The following is a 23,281-nucleotide window of genomic DNA, read 5'->3' as shown; positions in this document are numbered from 1 at the left end:
GCATCAGCCACATGATATCAAAGGAGTACAACCTCTATTTCCAACATGCCCAAAACAATGGAGCTTGGTTTGGCAGTACAGATCCACTCTTTATCTCATTTCCTTGTCTTCTCCATATCCTTTAATATCCTTTAATATCCCGGAGCTTGTCTATCTCCCTCTTAAAACACCTCAATTGTATCTGTACCTACTTTCACTAGGGTACGACATTCCCACTACCCTATGTGATTTTGTTTGATCAGTCAGGTGTCTTGATACATGCGGAAACCCATTACCATGCTTAAAAGTTTCCAAACGAAACTGAGTTCCATGGATCCCACCAATACATGGAAATTCCTAAGATATTTATTCAAATCAAATGATCCCACTTTTCTGGAGGGATGCATTCTGCTTACCTCATGCCGGAGAATATTAGGTACAGGTTGGCAAGAAATCTGTCAAGTATTGCAAATTAAATCGCTTTGTTTGAGCACTTTACAAGCAGAAAAAACCATCCAGTGCGCAGGGTAAAGAGGCTATGCTCACCAGCGTAGTGATAACTTGACATCACCTGGCTTCTGGCTCGTGGGGTCCTTCTTAGTAGCAGCATGTTCAGGGCTGCCTGAGAGGAGCACACCAAGGATATGTCAGGGCACATTCATGAAAGAACAGCAAATAATACATATGCCCGGACTGAGAAAGGATACCAAGCTGCCTTACCACAACATTGCCCTTGGATTCATGCAGACAGTGCAAGGCTAGCTCCTGGTTTGTACCTCCTCCTGACAATACACTGGAGCAAGACAGGTTCAACAGATCGTCTACTGCAAGGATAAAATAGGCGGATGTGGTCATGTGTCATAGGTATGTGATACAATTCAGTACAATTTATATATAGCGCCTTTCACTTTCGGAGGACGTCTCAAAGCTCTTGACACCACTTCTCTCTGATTATTGTTAATGTAAGTCAACTTTTTAAGTTAATTTTATATACGTAATAGTAATCTAGAATCAGAATATTTACAGCACAGGAAGAGGCTCCCTAAATAGAGCGATCCGGTTTTGCCCATTATTTACTCTCCTGATCTAACTGAGGTTTATAGTCACCTCCCTGTTCTCCCTTGCTCGGTGTCCAACCCCGCCATTGTGTAGCGCTCAGAGACACTATCCTGCATGAAAGGCGCTATAGATATGCAACCTGTTATTTAGGTAGTGTGGCTGTATGAGATGTGCAGGAGCAACCTGGAAGTGACTCTCAAGTCTGCTCTCCTTCACTTTGGCTTGCGTTCTACCACCAAGGGTGAAATGGGGATGGCCAGGTGCTATCAATTGATGCAGACTGATGTCCATAACCACAATCTACTAGGAGAGAGGAAGAAGCCATGGTAGACCTTAGCTAGAAGGTGCCTATCCTCACAAGTGGTTGGTAGTTCACTGCGTTGGAAGAGGATTTTGAAGTGATTGTGGTGAGTTGAAATTAATTAAGCTTCACACTCTGACCTGTCTGCTGAGTAAGGTGTTTGATTCCGAGCTCCTCCCATGGCTTCCACACAAGGTCAGCGTGGTTGTCATCCAGTGCTGCCAAGGACCTGTCCTGCAGCCTTGGTATTTCAGCCTGGAATCGGGGACCAATGTTAATCTGCCTGAGAGACAGGATATAAAAAGATTGTCGTGTAATTAGGTGCAGATGGGGAGAAATTCAACCTCAGTCTATATTCTTAATAATAATATTAATGCTTGCATTTGTTATAGTGCTTTATCATGTCATTGAGAAGTCTCAAAGCACTTCACAGAATATACCGTGAACTGGATTGACTGTGTATTTTGCAGCAGTGTCCCACAAACAGTCGTAGATTGAGTAACCAATTTTTTTTCTTAAGACAACTTAAAGAAATCTAGCATTAAAATTAAGGCTGCATTTAGCAATGAGCCAAATTCTGGATGCTCTAAATGCAGCATATAAATAAATCTAGACCCGGATGATATTTCTTCCTATCAATCAGCATTTAATTGAATTAATAAGTGTCTTTAGCAAATTTCAGAAGCATCAAATGCGGTGAAGAACGGCACTTGATGTTTTAGAAATTCAATAATGATATATTTCTTATCAATAAATATGTATAATTACATAAACAGAACACAGCCAGTCACAGATCTAAGAGGGAATTTGGGAGGAACTGTTTTTTATTGCAGAGGGTGGTGAGAATCTGGAACTCAATGCCGGAACCTATGGTTGATGCAAACAGGAAACTTAATGCACGCATGAGGGACATGGAAATATACTAATAATAATCCTTGCATTTGACATGACGCTTTTCATGTCTTCTAGATGTCTCAAAGCGCTTCACAGAATATACTGTAAAGTGAATGGATTATATATGTTGTGCAGTGTCCCACAAACAGTCGTGGATTGAGTGACCAAATTATTATTGTTGATTTTTTTCTTGAAGGATTATTATCGAGCATGTGGAGTAAGGAAACTTGCCCAAGTTTTTACCCTGCTGGGAGTAGAACCCAGGTCTCTCGTTTGCAAGATGAGTGCTCTAACCATTGAGTTACAGGACTCCTAATATAAGGGTTTATGTGAAGTATAAACACCAACATGGACTAGTTGGGCCGAATGGGCCATAGGAACACTGATGACTTAGTGGGTAAATCAGACCTTAGAGACAGACCAAAAGATCTCTGTTTCAGTTATATTGGAGATAGACTCTGTCAAAACAAGTTCCATGACACAAGTTACTTACGGTTCAATGCAGGCCGGTGTTGCATCATTTACGTTGGAGAGAACAGGAGGAGTCTCAGCACTCTCTAGAATAGAAGCAGCACATTACAGATGTGTCAGCCAATATTAAAGGACTGGGTTGTGTAGCAAAGGGGAAGATTTAAGATTTGAAGCCTTCAGTTTATACAGTGTGCTAATGCTACATACATGTTTACAAGAAGTCTTCACATGATATGATATATGAGGACGAGGTGCTTCTCCTTTTGAAGGTGCTTGGTCATGCAAGGTACAGTACAGCACCATCCAGTATCTTGTACCAAAGGCCACGCTTCATGTGTGACAATGATTGGCATAGGAAACATAGGAACATGAGTAGGCCATTCAGCCCCTCAAACTTGTTCCGCCATTCTATTAGATCATGGCTGATCTGTACCTCAACTCCATTTACCCACTTTTGCTCCATATCCCTTGATATCTGTGATGACGGAATTAACAAGATCCGGCTCCTACAGTTGAATAACCTGCTAACGAACACTCAGTAACAATTACTAACAGCCACTTTGTCAAAGTACACAGCAGCCACAGAATCATTATAGCCCAGCAGAATAAAAGTCACCATTTCTAGGAGAGAAGGTAGAGCAGGAAAATAAATATGCAAATATTACAGCCGAGACTGATTTTGTCCTGCCAGCCTCCTTGTGCACTTGTACACTGAAGAGTAAACGGCACATACTGGGAGTTCAACATTGGGATGCTCTGGGTCCGTCTTGCTCAGCTCCATATGGCAGATGGGATTTACTTACCAACTGAGATGTGGCATGTCATTTTAGTTAGAGCCAGGGAAGGGAAATCATATTTAACAAAAGAGTATTATCCTCTCTAAATGGAAGGTACATAACATTCCAGCATAGTAGGGCTATGTAAAATGCACGTAGCTATCAAACCTGAGGTTCAAATTAATTGAACTCACTTGATCGGTACAGGTAGGTTTTAGTCGTAGACTTTGGTGTTACCGGCTGGACGAGAGGAAAGCATTGAAGTAGAGCCCCGAGCCCTCCCGCATGGGGCTGAGGATGGGGGGAGGGGTGTAGGGTGGAGGCTGGAAGTTCCTGTCCATGGGGTGGTGGTCGAGTAATCGGACCGGCGACCTCAGGTTGCTCTGGTAGATAGCTCCTGGCGGGTAGGTAATGACAGAGACGTGGTTGAGAGGTTTGGGCGGAATGAAGAGTGGCTCCGGCCGTGGCCTTCGTTTTAACTTTGCCGACAGATTCTCGTCCCTCCTGGGACCATCATTGTTCTGCAAAGTGATAATAATAATAAGCATCATTGCATTTGATATAGTGCCTATTCACATGTTCGAGACGTCTCAAAGCACTTCACAGAACTTACTTTAAAATGAATTGACTGTACTTTGTGGGCAAGATGCAGCAGCCAATTGCGCACAGCAGCCAATTGCGCACAGTAGTGCCCCACAAACAGTTGTAGATTGAGTGACCACATTTTTTTAAAAAAGGGATTATTACACTAGGAAAGCGATCTGCCAATCAACTAACAACTGGATTCTTACTTACTGCTGGGTAAACAGAGACATGTTTTGATGGACAGACAAGTCACTTCAGCGAGACTTTTTTTTAAAAAGCCATACATTGGACTTAGGTAGTACTTTTGAGCAATTGAGGTTCGTGGGTGCTAAATGTTTCGGATGTAATAATAATAACCACACTTTGTCATTGTGCTTCATCAACAAAGAGCTGCACAATGAGGCACTTTGAAGTCTAGTGATTGTTATATCAGGAAACACACCAAATAATCTGCACTAGGAATGCCCAAAGCAGCAATGTATCTTTTTTNAACTTCGTTTTTTATCTACTTTTTCCCCATTAAATCTCCTCACTGATATGAGGTTTAGCAGCTACTGTCTTAGTCAGGCATCTACTCCACAGCTCTAAATTACTCGTTACTTTGATAGTAGGATAGTTGTCTCAATCAGTATATTCTGTGAAGCGCTTTGACATATCTCGACAATGCGATAAGGCGCTCTTATCAAATGCAAGAATTACTACTTTTATATTATAATCTCACGAGATGCAGATTTGAGACTTGTACTAACAGATACTGACAATTGGAACTTGCCAGGGCCATTGGGCTAATTTTGTGCAGGTGAGATCCTACCTGGGCTGAAGGCTCTGGCACTGCTCCCCTACTAGACCTCCGTTTGCGAGTTGCTGATGACGGACCTTGTTCTGATGTTTCCATTTTGTCTGATGAGTCCTTGGATTCACCTTTTCTGTTGTTCGTAGTACTTAAGTTTTCCTTTTTGACAGGCACGGATACTGGTATTATAAGTGGCATCAGGCTACCTTCATTTTGTGACTCTGTGGATGGTGTAGAGTCAGCAACCTGTGGGATGACCTTTGAGTTCCCAGCAGCCCTCACTTTCCTCTTCTCTTGAGCGGGTTTGCCCTGAGTCAGAACGAAAACAGTAAAAATTGAGTTTAGGTTTGGCAAAAGCCATCCAGAAAACTATTTTTTTTGGTCACTCAGATGTCTGACATGAGTGTTAACCCAGTATCATGCTTAAGAGTAACCAAACCAGGCTTCCATATGAATGTGTCACCTACACATGGAAACTTCCCTGTGACTGGAATGGAAAGTGCATTCTCCCCCTGAAGAGATGCTCCTGCTTCCCTAATTCTGGGGCAGGTTGGCAAGAGCCAAAGATTGGAGAGTCAAGAGTGCGCATTTTGGGTACTGGAGGAGTTGCCTTGCACCCTTCTTCCCCATCTTCAGGTCATACCTGAAGAACTTCCTCTTCAACCGTGCCTATAGTCACCTCTCCCCGGCTTGTCATTGTGCTCTGCCACTGTCAAGCACTGTTAGAGTGTTATCCTGAGTGAGGGCCACTATATAAGTTGTTGTTGAGTCCAACCAGCTGAAACCACAACGCTGACCATGAAGTAAAACTGGCAAGCTTCCTGCTGCTGTCCCTTTAGGACTACTCTAATAGTTAGGGCTTTGGATTGTAGGGTTGATGGGAGCTGAGTGGGGAAAAATCCCTCCCCCAGTGCCCCCTCTAAGTTCTGTTTGCAATGCTCTGGAGTACTGCAGACTGACCTGCCCCATACAGAGATCATCACAGAGGGGCAACTTGATTCCCACACCAAGTCATGTGACCTTGGAGCCAGCTCAGTTAAGAATCTATGAATTGGATTTCTATGCAGTGCATTCACCTGATGGTTTTTACTCACCTTAACCGAACGGTTCCAATTATCTGGTGATTCTCTTTGACCTGCTTGAAGTACCTTTAAATCATTAGAAATTATTTGAGTTTTTGGGGTGCTCTGGATAATACAGTTCGCTTGCACCTCCTCTCCTGTGATGTCTTTCTGGGTAGTTGTCCCCTGCTGCTTTCTACCATTTTGTGCAGGTTGAGTCGTGTTATTTTCTCTCTGACTCAAGTGCTTAACTTGATTTGCTTGTCCTTGCCACTGCTTGTTCTTCGTCTGAAGTAAATCCACCTCTGGTTTGTGACGAAGACTGAGCGTACTATGATGCTCAAGTGGCACGTTGAGTAGTTTCTGAAGCTCTGGTCCAAATGCCTGAGGCCAATGCTGCAGTGAAGGGTTACCAATGTTCTCTGTATTATTCGATGTCTTCACATTCTTCTTACAGGCCTGCCCCACTCGATTTGGTAATTGTGCCTGAAATTTTAAGGGCGCCTGAATCGGAGGAGGTTCCTGTTTGTGGCAAACCAGCACCTTCTGTAGCCCTTGGCTGACCTGAGTGTCAGCGAATTGCTGGAACTGATTTGCTATTGACTGCACCTGAGGTTGGGAAGGATCGGGCATCCGGCTGGCTTGAAGCCGCTGAAGACCAAGAGACTGAGGAGGTTGCTGGTGAGGGAAGAATTTTTGAAATATCTGCTGTTGAGACATATTTTGTGTTGGATGGCTATAAAGAGGCTGCTGACTTTGACGGAACAACTTCATAACCGTATTCGGGGGCAAGTCTTGCCTCTGTTGATCGTACGGAAACTGATAGAATGGGTGGTGAGGCAAAGCTTCATTATGTTGTTGCTCTTGATGTTGGAGCTGCAGTTGATGTTGATTTTGGTGCTGATTTTGCTGTGGATGGATTTGCTGGTGATGGTGTTGCGTTTGCTGTTCATGGTGTTGAGTTTGTTGTTGGGGTTGGGTCTGTTGTTGATGGTGTTGATGTTGGGGTTGGATTTGAGTTTGTTGGTGGTTTGGGAGTTGAATTTGTTGTTGGTGCTGGGATTGAATTTGTTGATGGTGTTGGGATTGAGTTAGCTGAAGGTGTTGGTGTTGAGTTTGTTGTTGGGGTTGGGTTTGTTGTTGAAAGTGTTGATGTTGGGATTGGATTTGAGTTTGTTGGTGGTTTTGGTGTTGGGGTTGAGTTTGTTCATGGTGCTGGGGATGGGTTTGTTGCTGATGATGGACAAGGGTTTGTTGTTGTTGGAGTTGGACATGGGTTTGTTGATGATGATGCTGGATTGGTTGGTGTTGAGTTTGTTGGTGTTGGCGTTGCTGTTGTAAGATTTGCTGTTGGTGATGGTGTGGGTGCTGCTGGTATTGTATTTGCTGTGCCAGACTGAGCGAGTCAACTTGCTGCTTGGTCACAGCCTGCTTCTGTGCTAGCTGAGCCTTCTCAGTTATCTGCTTTATTGCATCTCCAAATAAACCCAGTTGCGACACATTGACAGCTGCATCTGGGTGCCTTTGAAAAGATTCATGCGGCAGCTGGCTTAATGGTCTTTGCTTGGCATAAGTCTGCACGAAAGGTCCTGGGGCACTTGAATCAACACTGCTCATAGCTACCTTCTTCGCACCAAAACTTGTGCTCGGAGTCCATGAGCTGCCCTGATTGGATAGCTGCCAGTTAACATTGCTCTTTTCGGACGAATGACGATTTGAAACTGGTTGTGTCCATTTCATTGGCACGGTTTGATTTGCACTTTTCTGTGAAAGTCTATTTATGTCATTTTTTTCTGAATCCATCAACACACTGTCTGATCCGTTCAGAGGTTTAGATTCTGCCGAATGTGGATTCAAACCACCATCTGAGATCTGCACATTGCTGCCAGTGGCATAAAGCAGTCCATTCTTTGTCTGGGGAAAGGGCTCCTGCTGAAGAGAAACTCTCTCACCAAAGGCTGATATCTGTTTGCCTTTTCGTTTTACTGAGTTCTTCCCCGGGGGCTGAATATTCATTGTTAAAGGGATCTGTCACTGACTGAATGGCCCCTATTCAGGGTTCCCGTCAAAAATATCTTTACCTTTAATTGGCATAGAACTTAAGTATTCCCAGTCTAAAAATAATATGCATCAAGTATATGATCTGCATGAATCACTGAACGATCTCTTCACCCACAATATCAAATGACTGCACTCTGAGACAAAGACAAGTGTTGAGCAAGGTCAGCGTTTCGTTGGGGTTTGTAGGTACAGGTGCAGAGAGTAGCTGTTCCAATCTGTGAAAACATTATTGATAAATTAGAAAGTGTTGATTTTTTAGTGTGTGTATGTGTTTTATATGCAAAATATATAGTGAATTCACTTTACTATATATTCTGTGAAGCGCTTTGGGGCGTCTTGAAGATGTGATAAGGAGCTATATCAAATGCAAGGATTGTTATATATATATATATATATATATACACACACTCAATCAGAAGTGTTCAGAGCCATTGCTAGACTAGTATCTGCCGAAAGGTAGCTACAGTTGAGATTCCAGTACCAACCTCTTTGTAATTTTGTAATCATTAAATGTAATCTTTGTAATCATTAAATGTGGGACTGTGTGCCATGTGTATACTGTCCCACGGAATTACTTCACTCCTTCCACTATTAAGCACATGAAGACCCCAATCCTGTCGCTGTTCTTGAGAAAGTGGTTTAAAAAGCTTGCACACAAACATCGCCCATTTTCCTTCACACCCCAGCGTCAACAGCCCTGACCCTCAATGAAAAGTTCAGCCGATTGGCACCAGTTGTTGTCTTGGCTCTGACTCTTGTTGCCTGTTCCTGAGGCCAAGCATATGGAAAATATTTGTGGGAGGATAGGATTGCTCCTGTAATTCCTCTTGCCTGTCATTACACGCAGCCTGCCTGGCTTGAAAGAATGTTGCACAATGCTCTGCCACTGTTATCATCTTAAAAGTTAGCTCGAAACATTCAAGTGCTCTACCGCTGTGTTGCTCTGCCGAACTGCCATGGTGACTTTTAACTTTGAAGTGCTTTGGAACATCCTCCTAACGTGAAAGATTTGAGGGGGAAGAATCCCTGCTCCCAGTGATCAGTCTGCTCCTCCAAGTCCTACCAATGAGCCAATGGTTGACAGTACCCTGGAGCACCACTCCTGGCTCAGGAAGCAGACTATCGAGATTGCCACAGAAGGTTAACTCAATTTTTATATTCCATTGCCAAGCACGTTGTCTCGGATAGCCTTTCCTGGATTATGTGTTTGTAGTTCCATGAAACTTTCTATTGCCTTTCCCTGTTATGTGAGGGCATTTTAACCAAATCTCTTATTGCATTGTGTCCACATGCACACATGGTCTCTGAATAGCAATCTGAATAGCAGGAACCTTGTCTGACTTGTTTGTACTTTCTCTGTTTGTCCCTAGCCCAGGGGCACTGAGGTCAATTACAGTGCTTTTTATTATCAACGACTACACAGGTCAGGACATTTATACAGGTTCATGTATCAGTAATAATAATACTTGCATTAAATATAGCACCTTAGCACGTCGTTGAGATGTCTCAAAGTGCTTCACAGAGTATAGTGTAAAATGGATTGATTGTGTATTTTGTGGGCAAAACACAGCAGCCAATTGGGCATCTGAGGAATGCATTTCCCTTTATGTCATGGGAGGGGTAGAAAGAAAACATTTTCTGACTAATGAAGTTCATCTAGAAGTGGGGGCTTGGTGATGGCAGATAATCTGTGCCCTTTTTCCATTGTAGAAGTGGAACGAGTGCTCAGGACGCAGGCAGAGCGAATGCCAAGGCAGATGGTTAGAATGAGGAGCAAAGGAAGCCAGCAAGACTGAGTGGGAGAATGAATGAAGCAGATGAATCAATCAGTCGAGATTCCTTCACAGCCCAGTGTTATCCAGCCTCTGGTAAGAAGTACAGACAAATATTTGTCATCAAGTTTGGGAAAGGATGACAGAACTTCCTTTCTTTATCTTCCAGCCCCCTCATGTCCTGAATGAAAGGGAAACCTCACTTGCCTGGCAACCAATGTAAATGCTTTCAATCAAACCGATCACTTTAGAGACTGTCCCTTGTAAAAATTATATTATCCGTACATATAGAACAGTAATCTGTAACAAACCAGATATGATCATAAATTTTATACATGTAGTATTATTAATGTGGCTATCCCAAGAAATGTAGCTATTCTCAGGTTTTTGAGAACTACAGATTCCAGATCATGCATCCTTCCAACAACAACTCCCATTGTCTGAGGGTCTGCTCAGGAATCCCGTGTTATTTCTGATTTTTCTTCAACTCTCTCCAACATATGTATCGAAATACTCAATGGAATTAGATGGATGGAGGAGGAGAAAAAAGGATGGGGAAATTGGAAGGAACCAACGTGTGAAAGGAGGCAGTCTGACTGTTCATACCAGCTCCAAAAATTAGTTCATATTCCTGAAATATGAGTTATGAGTCTCATTCAGACACTGAAAGTAAATACTGCCATCCCACAGCTTTCCCAAATAGCCATGTCCAAAGGTATTGTATTTCTAATCAGCTCCCACACAGGTCTAAACTGCACTCTGACTCAGTTGGGAAATCAGTTGGTAACCTTCAGACCATTTGACAGATGCATTCCTGTCACTCAGCATTGTCAGATTATGGGGTCAGGAGGTTAGAGATGATACAGGCCTGAGTGCTGAAACCCAACAGAGATAGACTGGTTGTGTGTGAGTAGTGTGTGTGTGTGTGTGGGGGGGGGTAGTTATTTTTGGGGGAAGGAAGAAATTACACAAGCCTTTTGATGTCGGACAAAACCCATTCACTCCAAGCCTCCACACGGATTCCAAGCCACCAGAGCCCCTTTCCACCAGCATTCCTTACACAAGCTCAAATACTTCAGGACAGAGAATCCCAATACCAAGAATCTAGCCTATCTACTTTCACACAGTGAATCCAGTCTGAAGGCCCTACTCCCCTATCAACTGGTGCATTTTGCCTCAGGACAGCAATCTTTGCATTTTAAGATTATTTGCTTCTGTGTAAATGTCCTGCTTCATCAAAGCCTAATGTTTACACAGCACCATTTCCATTAGCTGCAGCTTTTTAATTTGTTTAGTCTTCTCTCCGATTTTATCTGCTTACCCGATTCTCTGGAGGCTCAGTTAGGCATCAGCCTGATCTCAGCCGTTCACAATCTCACTGGGTCAGAAACCTCTACATCCCTGAAGTCTCTACCTTAATCTTTTGCTTGCTCCCCCTTTATCTAGGTTTCCCAGAGCAAAACCTTAGGCAAGTTTCCTTACTCCACACACCTCTATTTACCTAGCAGTAAGTAGGAATCCTGTTAGCCAATTGGCGGATTACTTTCTGGGGGTAATAAACCCTTAAAAAAAATGGTCATTCAATCCACAACTGTTTGTGGGACATTGCTGTGCACAATTGGCTGCCACAAAATACACAGTTAAACCATTTTACAATATATACAGTCAATCCACTTTACAATATATTCTGTGAAGTGCTTTGAGATGTCTCCTTGACATGATAAGGCTCTGTATCAAATGCAAGGATCATTATTATTCTTATTTACATCCCCCTTTAAAACTACCTCTTTGACTATGGTCACCTCCCCCTTCTCCCCTGCTTGGTGTCCAACCCTGCCACTGTGCAGCACTGCGAGGCCTGCATGAAGGGCGCAATGCTGTATAAATGTAATTTCTTGTTATTGTTGTTGGTTCCAGCCTCACGTCAGGAATGCACTGACAGTTTAGGCTGACAGCAGTTTACACTGGGGGTGTGTTGCTTTGTCAGAGTTACTCTTTCAGATGAGACGTTAAATGAAGACATCTGTGCCTGTTCAGGTGGATGTTAAAGTTCCCAAAGGAATATTCAGAAAGGAAAGATTTTCCTGAGGTCCTAGCCAACAATCCTACAGTCATTGACCTCCTGGTTGTTAGTGAATCATTACTGTGTGCATGTGCAAATCCAGAGACTACACTTTACAGTACTTGAGATCATTTGATACATGGCGCTATACCAATTTCGAGAATTACCATGAAATGAATAACTAGGAATTTTACATCTCTGTGTCACACTAAATTAAATGATCAAATGATATAGACTCCCATTGGAAGTTGTGTGTCCCCTCATGTTTTTTTAAAAAGCAAAAGCAAAGTTAGCCACATGAATGGGAACTGTGGCTGATTTCCTTTTCCCTCCCCCAATAGTGTTCCTTACAGGAACTCACTAACACTCAGGGCCTTGGAACCTATTAGGTGTCGCCATGTAACATTAAACATTAGCCCATAATATTAAATGCTATATCTGCTATTAACCTACAAGGGATTTAAAATACAACGCTGGATGTGAAACTAGAAACAAGATGACTTATCAAGCCTGTTACGCCCATGAAAGTGCTTTAATTCTGGTTTGTTTAATATCCTTAATCTATTTTCTCTCTCTCGAATACTTCAATGGATTATGCATTCATGTTTTAACAAGCCGTCTGTTCCATATTCTCACAACGACAATTTAGTTATACAGCACCTTTCACGTCAGGAAGACATCTCAAAGTGCTTCATACAATTGACTGAGAGCACAAGTGGGGGTGGAGGGGGGAGAAAGTGAGATGATTGAAAGCATGGAATTTTTTTGTATTTCCCTTTCACCGGCTGAACTTTAAATTTAAAGTCTGAATTGATTGCTTCTCCTGATCGCCTAGTGGGTAAAGTCATCACAGCAGAAGGTCCTGGGTTTCAAATCCTTGATCTGTGTGGAATTTACTGATCTGACTTGAGGCAGTGATTCAGACAATATAACTGGCAGGCAGGCAAGGGTCACTGTTACTTGCTGCTAAGTGTTGACAACAGGCTTCATATCTGATTCCTATTATTTTATGATAATAATAATCCTTGCATTTTGATATAGTGCCTTAACTCGTTGTTGAGACATCACAAAGCACTTCACAGAATATACCATATATATACTGTAAAGTATATTTTGTGGGTGAAATGCTGCAGTCAATTGCGCACAGCAGTGTCCCACAAACAGTCGTGGATTGAGTGACCAAATTATTACTTTCTTTTAAAAAGAGATTATCACACTCAGAAGGCCATCCGCCAGTCGATTTAACAACTGGGTTCCTACTTTACTGCTAGGTTAACAAAGACATGTGGAGTAAGTGCCTAAGATTTCGCCCTGTCCAGGCATCGAACCCCGCTTGCGAGGCAAGTGTTCTAACCAATACGCTACAGGACGTCATGTATTTCAGGTACGGCCTTTAATACCCCTTCCCAGTGTTTTGCTGGGTGGTTAATAATGGAACCTACAACATTGAAATGTCCCAGAACGCATTACAGTAATTACTGTTAAGTGTTGTGACTGTAATTTGTAGCAAACTTGGAAGACCATTTTCACACAGTGATGTACTTAATGATCTATTAAGTACCTTTTAGTAGGTAGTTTGCGGGTTGTGTTTGATTTTCAAGAATTTCCTTTCAATGAAATGCCCTGATGATTAGCACCTCCTTAACTCATCATTTACCTTTGTTCTGATTCTTGTCAATGTTAACCGCTAACTAGGACGGAAGCCTGACTTGCTGACAGAAAGGCTCCATTTACACAGTTCTGCAGCAGCATATTTAGGTGTTTGAAAGTTTTTTTTTGTCAGCTATCTGACAGCATCATTGTCTCTGACACATGTAAGCATAATTACATTCCTTGCATTTGATAATGCACCATATTCCATTGTCGAAACATCTTAAATCCTTCGTCGGATTTTATTGTGAAGGCCCCTCCTTTGCTTCCTTCAAGGCCAGTCTCAAGACCCTCCTGTTCAACCGGGCCTTTATTCACCCTCCTACACTCACCCTCCACCCCTCCTGAGCCCAACCATCAGCTCAGATCCAAATCCTGTTCAGAACCTTGGAAAAAGGTTCCCTATGTGAAAGGTGCTATACAAATGTAATTTGTTGTATATTTGCAATAAATAAATAATAATAATTCCGTCATTCAATCCACGACTGTTTGTGGGACACTGCTGTGCGCAATTGGCTGCCGCGTTTCGCCCACAAATATACAGTCAATTCACTTTACAGTGAAGCGCTTTAACACTTCTAGAAGATGTGAAAAGCGCTAGATCAAATGCAAAGTTTATTATTATTATTTAGGCAAATACTGCAGTCAATTTACACAAAACAATGTGTAATAAACAACCATGAAATGATGATTATTTTTGTCTGGGGAATTGTTGGCCAGGGCATTGGAAAACACTCCCTTCTCTTTTTGAATGACTCTTTAAACATCCACCTGAAACTGTATGTCAATTTAGCATCTTATCTGAAGGACAGCACCTGTGACAGTGCAGCACTCCCCAATAAAAACTTGCATTTCCATTAAGTGCTCTGAGATATTACCCTACCATTCACTTAGGGGTGTTCAACAGCATTAAGCACTATATTGGAGTGTCAGCCTGTACTATGAGTTCAAAGGCCTGATGTAGGATCATAGGCAAGAGTTCTATAACTGAGCTAGGCTGACACCTCCAAACCGAGCTCCTGAGAGTTCAACATGTGATTAGAAATCTGTTTGTTCTGAATGGAACGCATAGTTTCTCGCCAGAGGAATGCAGTCTGCTTAATTAATTAGTTCCAGATACTTTAGGCACGGGTTGGAATGAGCCGAGATTTGAGAATCTCCGCCTTGGGGGTAATGCTGGAGTTTAATCAGGGAGAAAATTGACCAGAAATGTTCTGGAATTATAATGCTGAAGCTCAGTATATGTGTTGGACAGACAGTGCTCATACAATGAGGTAAGTAGCTGGTTCACATTCCCAGCTCATTGCTGCTTCAAGTAGACTTATGGTGAAGAAATAATAATAATAATCCTTGTATTTTATATAACAACAAGATTACATTTGTATAGCACCTTTCACGTCGGGAGGACGTCCCAATGCTCTGGACAGAGTACAGCATTTCAGATCCGAGCTGGGGTTGGGGAGGGGAGGGGAAGGGGGGTGGCCGATGGCATGGTCAAAGAGGAGGGTCTTGAGGTGCCTTATCAAGTTGGCGAGACGGCTCAAAGCGCTTCCCAGGATATGCTGTAAAGTGGAGTGGCAGAAAGATATTCCCTTCTCTTTTCAAATAGTGCCATGGGTTCTTTTACATCCTCCTGAACAGGCAAATGGGACCTCAGTCCCACACTGAAATCCACCTGCTTGAAATGTATCAGCTTCAATTGACTGTGAAGAGACAGTTTATTTGAAGTTCCATATTGTGTGGGAATAACAATGCAGTACAGTCAGATATAGCAGGCCATCTATTTGTGGCCAAGTCACACACACACACACACACACACGGCCTCTGCTGACCCAATTGTTCAGAAAAGAATGGGTTTGATTCACCTTTAGCTATCACTGCCACATCCCACACAACAGGGTTTCTGCCCAGGAGACAATCCTGCTTTGCCTGCTGACAGTACTTTGTTTGCTGATGCCTTGTTCAGTACTGAAATGAAGCATCGGTAGTATGGACACTAGTTCAACTCCTGCAAGGCATGCTTCAAGGTCCCCGAGCCTTGGCTCTTGCCAGCTTGTGCCTAACTTTCCAGGATTACATAAGCAGAGGAGAGAGTGCTCTCTCCATTGCAGACAAATAGAAATATTGAAGATGCATAGTAATCTGTTTAGTCTGGAGAGAATTAAGGAAGTTTGATAACTGGCTGACCAACCCAGAAAAAAAATCAGCCTATGCTTGTTTAAGTCGCAATGTGGGGCTTGAAACCACAACCTTCTAACCAAGTAGTAAGAGTGCTACGAACTGAGCTAAAATGGCACTCCACCTTGTCCCTCTGTGACTGGTTGGCTTCAATTTTCAGTAGTGGTCGGGAAGGAAGAGAGCGGGGGATCTGCTGAGAGCAGAATTGAAGCCTTCAAAGAGCTTACATGCTGGAGGATGGAATGTTTCTCCCTCCAGTTGCCTGCATTGACAACTGTAAGCAGACAATGTTTTGTTTGAGTGTCAAAAGTATTTTTTTTGTCTTTTGAAGGTACCCACAAGCTTCTCAAAGCTGATAGGCCTCCTCTACTGAGTCCTCCTGTGGTTAACCTGATTAACTAGATGTGGAGATAGCGATGGAGAGTACAGCAACTATCATTGCATGTAGCTCACCCTCGCAGCAAAAGTGGAAACTCATCAAAGATTATAAACTATTTAATGGTTTAGATAAATTAACCCAGACTACTATAGCACTTTTGCCTCTGGGTTAAAAGGTTGTGGGTTCAAGATGCTTGCCAGTACTTGAAGCTCACATAAAAGACAGGCAGACCAGCACACTACTTGGTCTGATGCAAAAACAAGGGGCCCTCTCCCAGTGCTCGCAAATAAAATTGGTTATTCAATTCACGGCTGCTTGTGGGACATTGCTGTGGGCAAAAATAGCTGCTGCATTCACTTACAAAATACAGTCACTCGACTTTACAGTAAATTGTTTTCTAAGCGGTCCTCCTGATGGGAAATGAGATACATCAAAAATAATATACTAATCCTTGCATTTGATATAGCGCTTTTCATGTCTTCTAGCTGTCTCAAAGCATTTCACAGAATATACTGTCAAGTTAATTGACTGTATATATATTTGTGGGCGAAATGCGCACAGCAGTGTTCCACAAGCAGTCGTGGATTGAAATGCCCAATTTATTATTTTTTTGAGGGATTATCATCAGCCGTGTGAAGTAAGGAAACTTGCCCAAGGTTTCACCCTGCCGAGAATCGAACCCAGATCTCTCACTTGCAAAGTGCTCTAACCACTGAGCTACAGGACTCCAAAAGCAAGAATTATCATTAGTATTAATGCAAAAACACAAATAGTCAGTACACCTGACATGAATTTTCTGTGAAATGTTTTGAGACATTTCAACGTCATAGATTCTATATCAAATACAACAACAACAAGATTGCATTTATAGAGCGCCTTTCACGTCGGGAGGACGTCCCAAGGTGCTGGACAGTTGGGTCAGGACCCGAGCAGGGAGGAAATGCTCGGGGAGGGAAGGAAGGGAGCGAGTAGGAGGTAGAGAGTCAAGAAGGGAGCTGACGGCACGGTCAAAGAGAAAGGTCTTGAGACCGGCCTTGAAGGAGGAAAGGGAGGAAGCAAGGCGAAGGCACTGGGGGATGGAGTTCCAGAGCCTAGGGGCTGAGAGGCTGAAGGCCCGGCCACCGATGGTAGGGCGGTTAGGGAGGGGGATGTGGAGCAGACCGGAGCCAGAGGAACGGAGGGTACGGGCAGATACTTGGGGGGGTAGTAGGTCGGAGAGGTAGGAGGGTGGATGGCCGTGAATGGCCTTGTAGGTGAGGATGAGGATCTTGAATTCGATCCTCTGGGGGATGGGGAGCCAGTGGAGGTGAGCGAGGGTTTGAGTGATGTGGTCCTTATAATGCAAGGATTATAAATTGAAAACTAGCAGCAAAGGAGATGATGGGAATCAGAGAAAAATAAATGTAGATCAGGAAATATATAAGGAAAACATTACTGTGCTGGTGAGAGAGTCACACTGAATGTGCCAGATTTGTGCCTCGAGGTCACTGATAACGGAAAATCCATTGCAAGGGTTCAGTTTATCTGTACCCTTCAGGATCAGCAAAGATTCAAAGTACAAACCAAGGGCTGTGCTGGGAAGAGCTAACACACTATCTAATATAAGAGGGATGACCTTAAGTTTCTGACAGTGTTCTTCAGGTTTACTGAGTTATATAACAGCTTGGAGCCTGAATCTTGCTCTTGGTCTGTAGCCAGAAATGAATTGGTGACAGACACAGATACACATGATGCAAGAGCTGTACTGTACATGCAATGCTGGATAATTCCAGCCCCTTTACTCCGTCTCCCTCATTAGTCCTAGGATCAATCAGAGCCTCAAACCTGCAAGGCTCACAATTTGAGAATTACTTAGAGCTCAGTCTCTCCACTCCACTCCCTGTAAAGGAACCTGATGTATTCACTCAGTTCTTCCACCCACCTACCTGTTTATCTGTCTGATTAGATTTCACTGCTGTTCTGCAGGGCTCTGCATATCTTTGCAAGCCCCTTTTAAAAGGACGTTCACAGGGACTCTGGGAAAGCTGTGTTTGAAACATTTATTAATAATGATGCTTACATTCATTTGGTATAACTTCCACTCCTGAAGATTTTTAATTTTTTTNCTTACTATAAAGGTACCTGCTCCTGAACACAATGCAGGGTCCCCCCACTCCGATTTACAGAAGATATACAGAACTGTGGTTGTTGCGAAAGATGAGACCGACTGCCTGATTCAACTAGACTGGAAAAACAACATTGCAGGTCTGACAGATCGTTTCAGTGATGCCATATTCCATCATTGTATTATCGTTCAATTGCAACATCTCACTGTCAAGCTTCATATAAATAATGATTACTGGAGCATGCACATGAATCTCTCCCACCCACCCCCATCACCACCAGAGGAAGAGGAGGGATAAAAAATGTCGACAGTAAAAAATAGGATGATGTGAAATAAGGAAGGAAAGGAATAATTTCCTGGGTCGCTTGGCTTGGTGCACAGGCTGAACCAGGGCAGTGGAAAGCTGGAGGAACTGAAGGGGAAACTTAATGTTCTTCTGGCTCAGTTGCTAGCAGTCTCGCCTTGGTTAGAAGTCTGTGGGTTTCAGTCCAAAGAATTAAACTTCTAGGAAGAAGCCATTCAAGGTACATTTATCCTACTCCGACAGTTCATTATCTCAAGAGCTCCCAAACTTTTCTGGGACCAAGGATCACCCACTTGGGATGCCCAGGCTTCAATGTCCAATGACCAATTGTATTTAGGAGGAAGAAATAGCTCTGGTCATAGTGACAAATGACATTCTGTTCATCTGCGACCATGGCCTCCTCATCCTCCTTGAACTCTTTGCTGCCTTTGATACCGTCGAACACTCTATCCTCATCCACCGCCTCTCCTCTCACCTCAACCTTCATGGCTCTATCCTTGAATGGTTCAGATCGTACTTCTCACACCGTCTCCACAAACGGTTTCTCTAGCCCCCAAACCATCTCATGTAGGGTTCCTCAGGGCTCTGTCCTTGGTCCCCTCCTCTTCAACATCTATATGCTCCCTCTTGGTGACATCATCCACAGACATGGGATCAACTTCCACATGTATGCGGATGACTCAACTGTATCTCTCTGCCTCCACCCTTCACTCCAGGATACTGCTGTCCTGACAGAATCTGTGTCAGACATCAAATCCTGGATGAGAGCTAACTTTCTTTAGTTGAACGTCAACAAGACCGAGGCATTCCTGATTGGCTCCCATCAGCGTCTCCGTACCTCAGGCGCTGACAGCATTACCATCCAAGGACACTCCATCTTACTAAGCCAGTCCTTGGCGTCTTGCTTAACCCTCAACTTATCCTTTCTATCCCACATCCATGCCATGACCCGCTCTGCCTTCCCCCACCTCCACAACATCGCTGGCTCTGCCATTATCTCACACCGCAGGCCACCAAAACCCTCATACAAGGTTCATAACATCCAGGCTCGACTATGCAAACTCCCTGCTTATTGTCCTCCCCAACCCCTCCCTCCACAGGCTGCAAATCATTCCGCAGTCCCTCTTCCTCACCCGCGCCCCCCTCCCTTAAAGACCCTCTTCTTTGACTGTGCTTTTGATCACCCTCCTTCGCTCACCTACCCTCCACCCTCCCCAATCCCGACCCCCAGCTCGGGTCCAAAACACTTACTGTCCAGCGCCATGGGATGTCCTCCCAACGTGAAAGGCGCTTTATAAATGTAATTTTGTTGTTGTTTGTTTGTTCTGGCCACCAATTTCCCAAATAAAATTGGTCATTAACTTCATGACTGTTTGTGGGACATTGCAGTGCGCAAGTTAGCTGCCGCGTTTCATCTGGATAGTCACTATACTTTGCAGTATGCAAGAGACTGATATGAACGGCACTATACCAAAAATAAGGATAATTATATTATTAATAATAAGTCGCAAAACATCACTGTTTGAATCACTTTGAGACGCTTCTATGTGAAGAATCATAAAAACTGATGCAACACAACAGGGACCTGGCCTGAGCCCAGCTGTAAGATAGCCAATGAAAGAATAAAAATCCAAACTGCTCCTCCCGTTTCCTTTTACAGAACATATTTGAATAAAATAGTCTGAAAGTCTGAGCAAAAATATTAGCTACCACAGGCCCTCTGAATGAAAGACTGGCTTCATTGAAACACAGTGGAGCTATCTCACCCACACCCACCATTATAGCTGTGGTGACTAACTTACAGCCCCTGGCACTTCTGTATTGTAATTGAAAGCAGAGAGAGCTTGTTCCTGAAATTAATCAGGGAATCTCACATTGATGTGGGCTTTATTTTTTACGGTGTTCACTTGCAATTCAATATTACAGGGTTTGAGGGAAGAGGAGGACAATGTGATTAGAGTACTGCAGCTAATACGTGCATTTCATTATGCCTGCAACTTCAAACATCTCAAATTGCTTCACAAAGTTTCTGTAAGGTGTAATAAGTCTGCATTTGTAGGAGAATGTGACAGTCAATTTGCGTACAGTCACTGTACTTCAAAATAAAATCCTGCGACACGCTTTCCAAACGCAGGAAATTTCCAGGTGTAGCTGGCCTACAGATGGCCCAGGCTGGTATGGATACTATTTAGCATGGTGATGAGCTTTCGCATGTGTCAGGATCCTCTGACAAAGTAAAAGTACTCCTGTATCACCCCAAGCTTTCTTCTTCTGTAAAAATGATTAACTGCTCGACTGATGACAGTTTTGATTTGAACCACGTGGTGGGACTTTCCAGCCAGCGGTCTCCACAATTGTTTACGTTGCGGGGGTAGGGAGCAAAATTATACTGACAGATACAACAGCTGCTAGAAGGCTTTACTTGGACTATGGGTTGAACAAACATTTATACATCCAGAGCTTGGTATCTATCTTGACTGGTGTGCAAAGTTAAGCAGCAGCCGATGAATTCCACATTACGTTCTGGTGGAACCACTGCACAATTATTTGGGGGGGGGGGGCGGGGGTGGAGTTTCAAGTCTCCAATGTTATAGTGAGGAGAGCTGTGCCTTATGGACCAGGAGATTGATGCTTTGAATATTGGTCTCAGTTGGGATTTCATTGGGTAACGGTACCTAGACAAGGTTCAGGTTCCTGCTCCCGACCCCTCTATATCAATATAAAAGCGTTTGGGGGTAAGCCCGGGGAGTACAGGGACTCAATGCAAAACTCTTTCAGAGAGACAGCACTCATACAAAGGGATGAATGGCCTCCTGTGCAATAAAATTTGTTCAGGGTTACCTGCAGTGCCTTGACTGTCATGAGAACTTACAATAGTGGAATGGCGCAAAGACTTCACAGAGTACAAAAGGAAACATTTACAGCTTCCTTTAATTCACCCCCCTCCCCCCACCACCACGCGAACACACACACACTCCACAACAAATTAACTCCTCCCTCTATCTTGCACTGGGCTGCGATACTATAGACCCTGGCTTCAGATGTGTAAAGAGACGTTGTGTGAGGTGAGCCCAACATAAGCTTCATAAAATGCACTCACACCTCCCCCACATTCATTGATTGTACGTCCAATCCTTAGGGAGTTTCTGGATATAGAGTACATTGGTGAATACAATACGAATTATCACCTAAACCTTCAGGTGTGGGATGGGTGTTGCCAGCCAACTCTCTAATCTGTTGACTCTTGTGTGTTATGACCACCAGTTAAAACAATGGCAACTGCAGACTTTGTTTACCCCTCCTTAATTTCTTTCTCTCCGAATGGAAGAAGTGGAATCAAATGGAGGGAGTAAATTAGGCTATAATTCCACCTTAATCTACTCCCATATAGGGAATAGAATAAGGTGTGCAATCAGAAGGGTAGCCTTCAGCAATGAAAGGTAAAACACTTAGTGGAGAAGATGGATCTGAGGCTACAATTACATAATCATTATGTGACACGTCAGGTAGATAGCCATCTAAAGGCATAGAAATGTACAGCATTGAGGTCTGTAGGCTCTCTGAAGGAGTTATTTGTTAAGTCCCATTCTTCTAAATTTTCCCTATACTGATAGAAGCCAAATTGGTTTCTGCCTTTATAAACTGGAGAAGTTAACATAAACTAATCCTTGCATTTGATGTAGTGTCTATAACATTGAAATGTCTCAAAATACTTTATTGCTGTTAACTATGGTAACTGCTTTTATAGGTGAAAGTGGCAGCTAATTTGTGCACTGCAAGGTCCCATAAACCAACCACAAAATCAGTGACCAATTAATCTGGAAAATATTTGGCCAGGTCGCCAGGAGAAGCTTCCTCCTCTTTTCAGATGATGTAAAGGGATATTTAACGTCAGTTGAACAGACCTTGGTTTGATGTCTCTCTTATCTGAAGGACAGCACTCGAGCATCAGCCCAGATGGTGAACTGAATTCCAGAATGAAGTTGTGTTGGAATCTGAAGGTAGGATCTCAGACAATACTGTACTGTACCAGTACTGCATACTGGAGGGTCAGCCTGCACTCAAATCATGAGTGAAGTAATGTTGAAATTGTGTAGGATATTGGTTTGAATCTTGGGTGCCTTATTACAGGAAGGCTTACATAGAGCAGAAGAGAGGAGATGATAATGTTAGGGACAATGTAAACATGAAGAGGGGCTTGCTAAATTGGGGCTTTTGCCAATGGAACAGATGAGATTCAGAGGAGATGTGAATGAGGTCATTGGAGAATGATCAGAAGCAGGAATACTGGCTCATACTTCCTTCCTTAGCCCAGGCCAGTGTTCTGCAACTGGTAGTTATTAATACCAACCACTGCTACTGCCTTGACAGAGCAAATAAATACCAGCTGGGTCCTTTTTGGTCCATGTGATCCTCTATCAAATGTCAGGCTTGTTTATACTGAAATAACTGTACTTATTTAATAATAATACCTGCATTTGATATAGTGCCTTATTAAAAGCTTCATTCACCTCTCCCTAGCCTCCTTTAAGGCCTGTCTGAAGAATTTCCTCTTTGTCCATACTTCTGGCCACCTTCCTTCCCCCTCCCATTCACCCCTCTTGTTTCCAACCCCCAGCTCAGGTGCAAACTCTTTGCTGCCTTGGAACGTCCTTCCAAAGTGAAAGGTGCAATATAAATGTAATTTTATTGATGTTGACAACATTTTCTGTAAAGTTTAGACTGTGTAAAAGAACAGAGGCCCCAATTCGCCTACAGTAATGTTGCATTTTTTTTCTCTTGGGATTGTTGACAAACTGCCTGCTTTCTCTTTTCAAATAGTGCCATGGGAGCTTTAAAATCCGCTTGAATA

General features: G+C 43.2%; 1 protein-coding gene across 1 annotated transcript in view; it reads right to left on the bottom strand.

Annotated features, from left to right (window-relative positions):
* mideasb (mitotic deacetylase associated SANT domain protein b) overlaps nucleotides 1–23,281 on the bottom strand; it is a 38,785-nt gene that overhangs the window by 3,565 nt on the left and 11,939 nt on the right. Inside the window, 8 exon segments of the mRNA XM_042338129.1 lie at nucleotides 526–601; nucleotides 700–803; nucleotides 1,480–1,622; nucleotides 2,727–2,790; nucleotides 3,675–3,725; nucleotides 3,728–4,001; nucleotides 4,877–5,167; nucleotides 5,953–8,195. Coding sequence (XP_042194063.1) covers nucleotides 526–601; nucleotides 700–803; nucleotides 1,480–1,622; nucleotides 2,727–2,790; nucleotides 3,675–3,725; nucleotides 3,728–4,001; nucleotides 4,877–5,167; nucleotides 5,953–7,935 — 2,986 coding nt within the window. The 5' untranslated portion in view covers nucleotides 7,936–8,195.

This window comes from Callorhinchus milii, unplaced genomic scaffold (genome assembly GCF_018977255.1).
Source record: "Callorhinchus milii isolate IMCB2004 unplaced genomic scaffold, IMCB_Cmil_1.0 Scaffold9, whole genome shotgun sequence".
Lineage (NCBI taxonomy): Eukaryota > Metazoa > Chordata > Chondrichthyes > Chimaeriformes > Callorhinchidae > Callorhinchus > Callorhinchus milii.
Note: the sequence above shows the minus strand (reverse complement) of the source record. Positions and strands in the feature narration are given on the sequence as shown.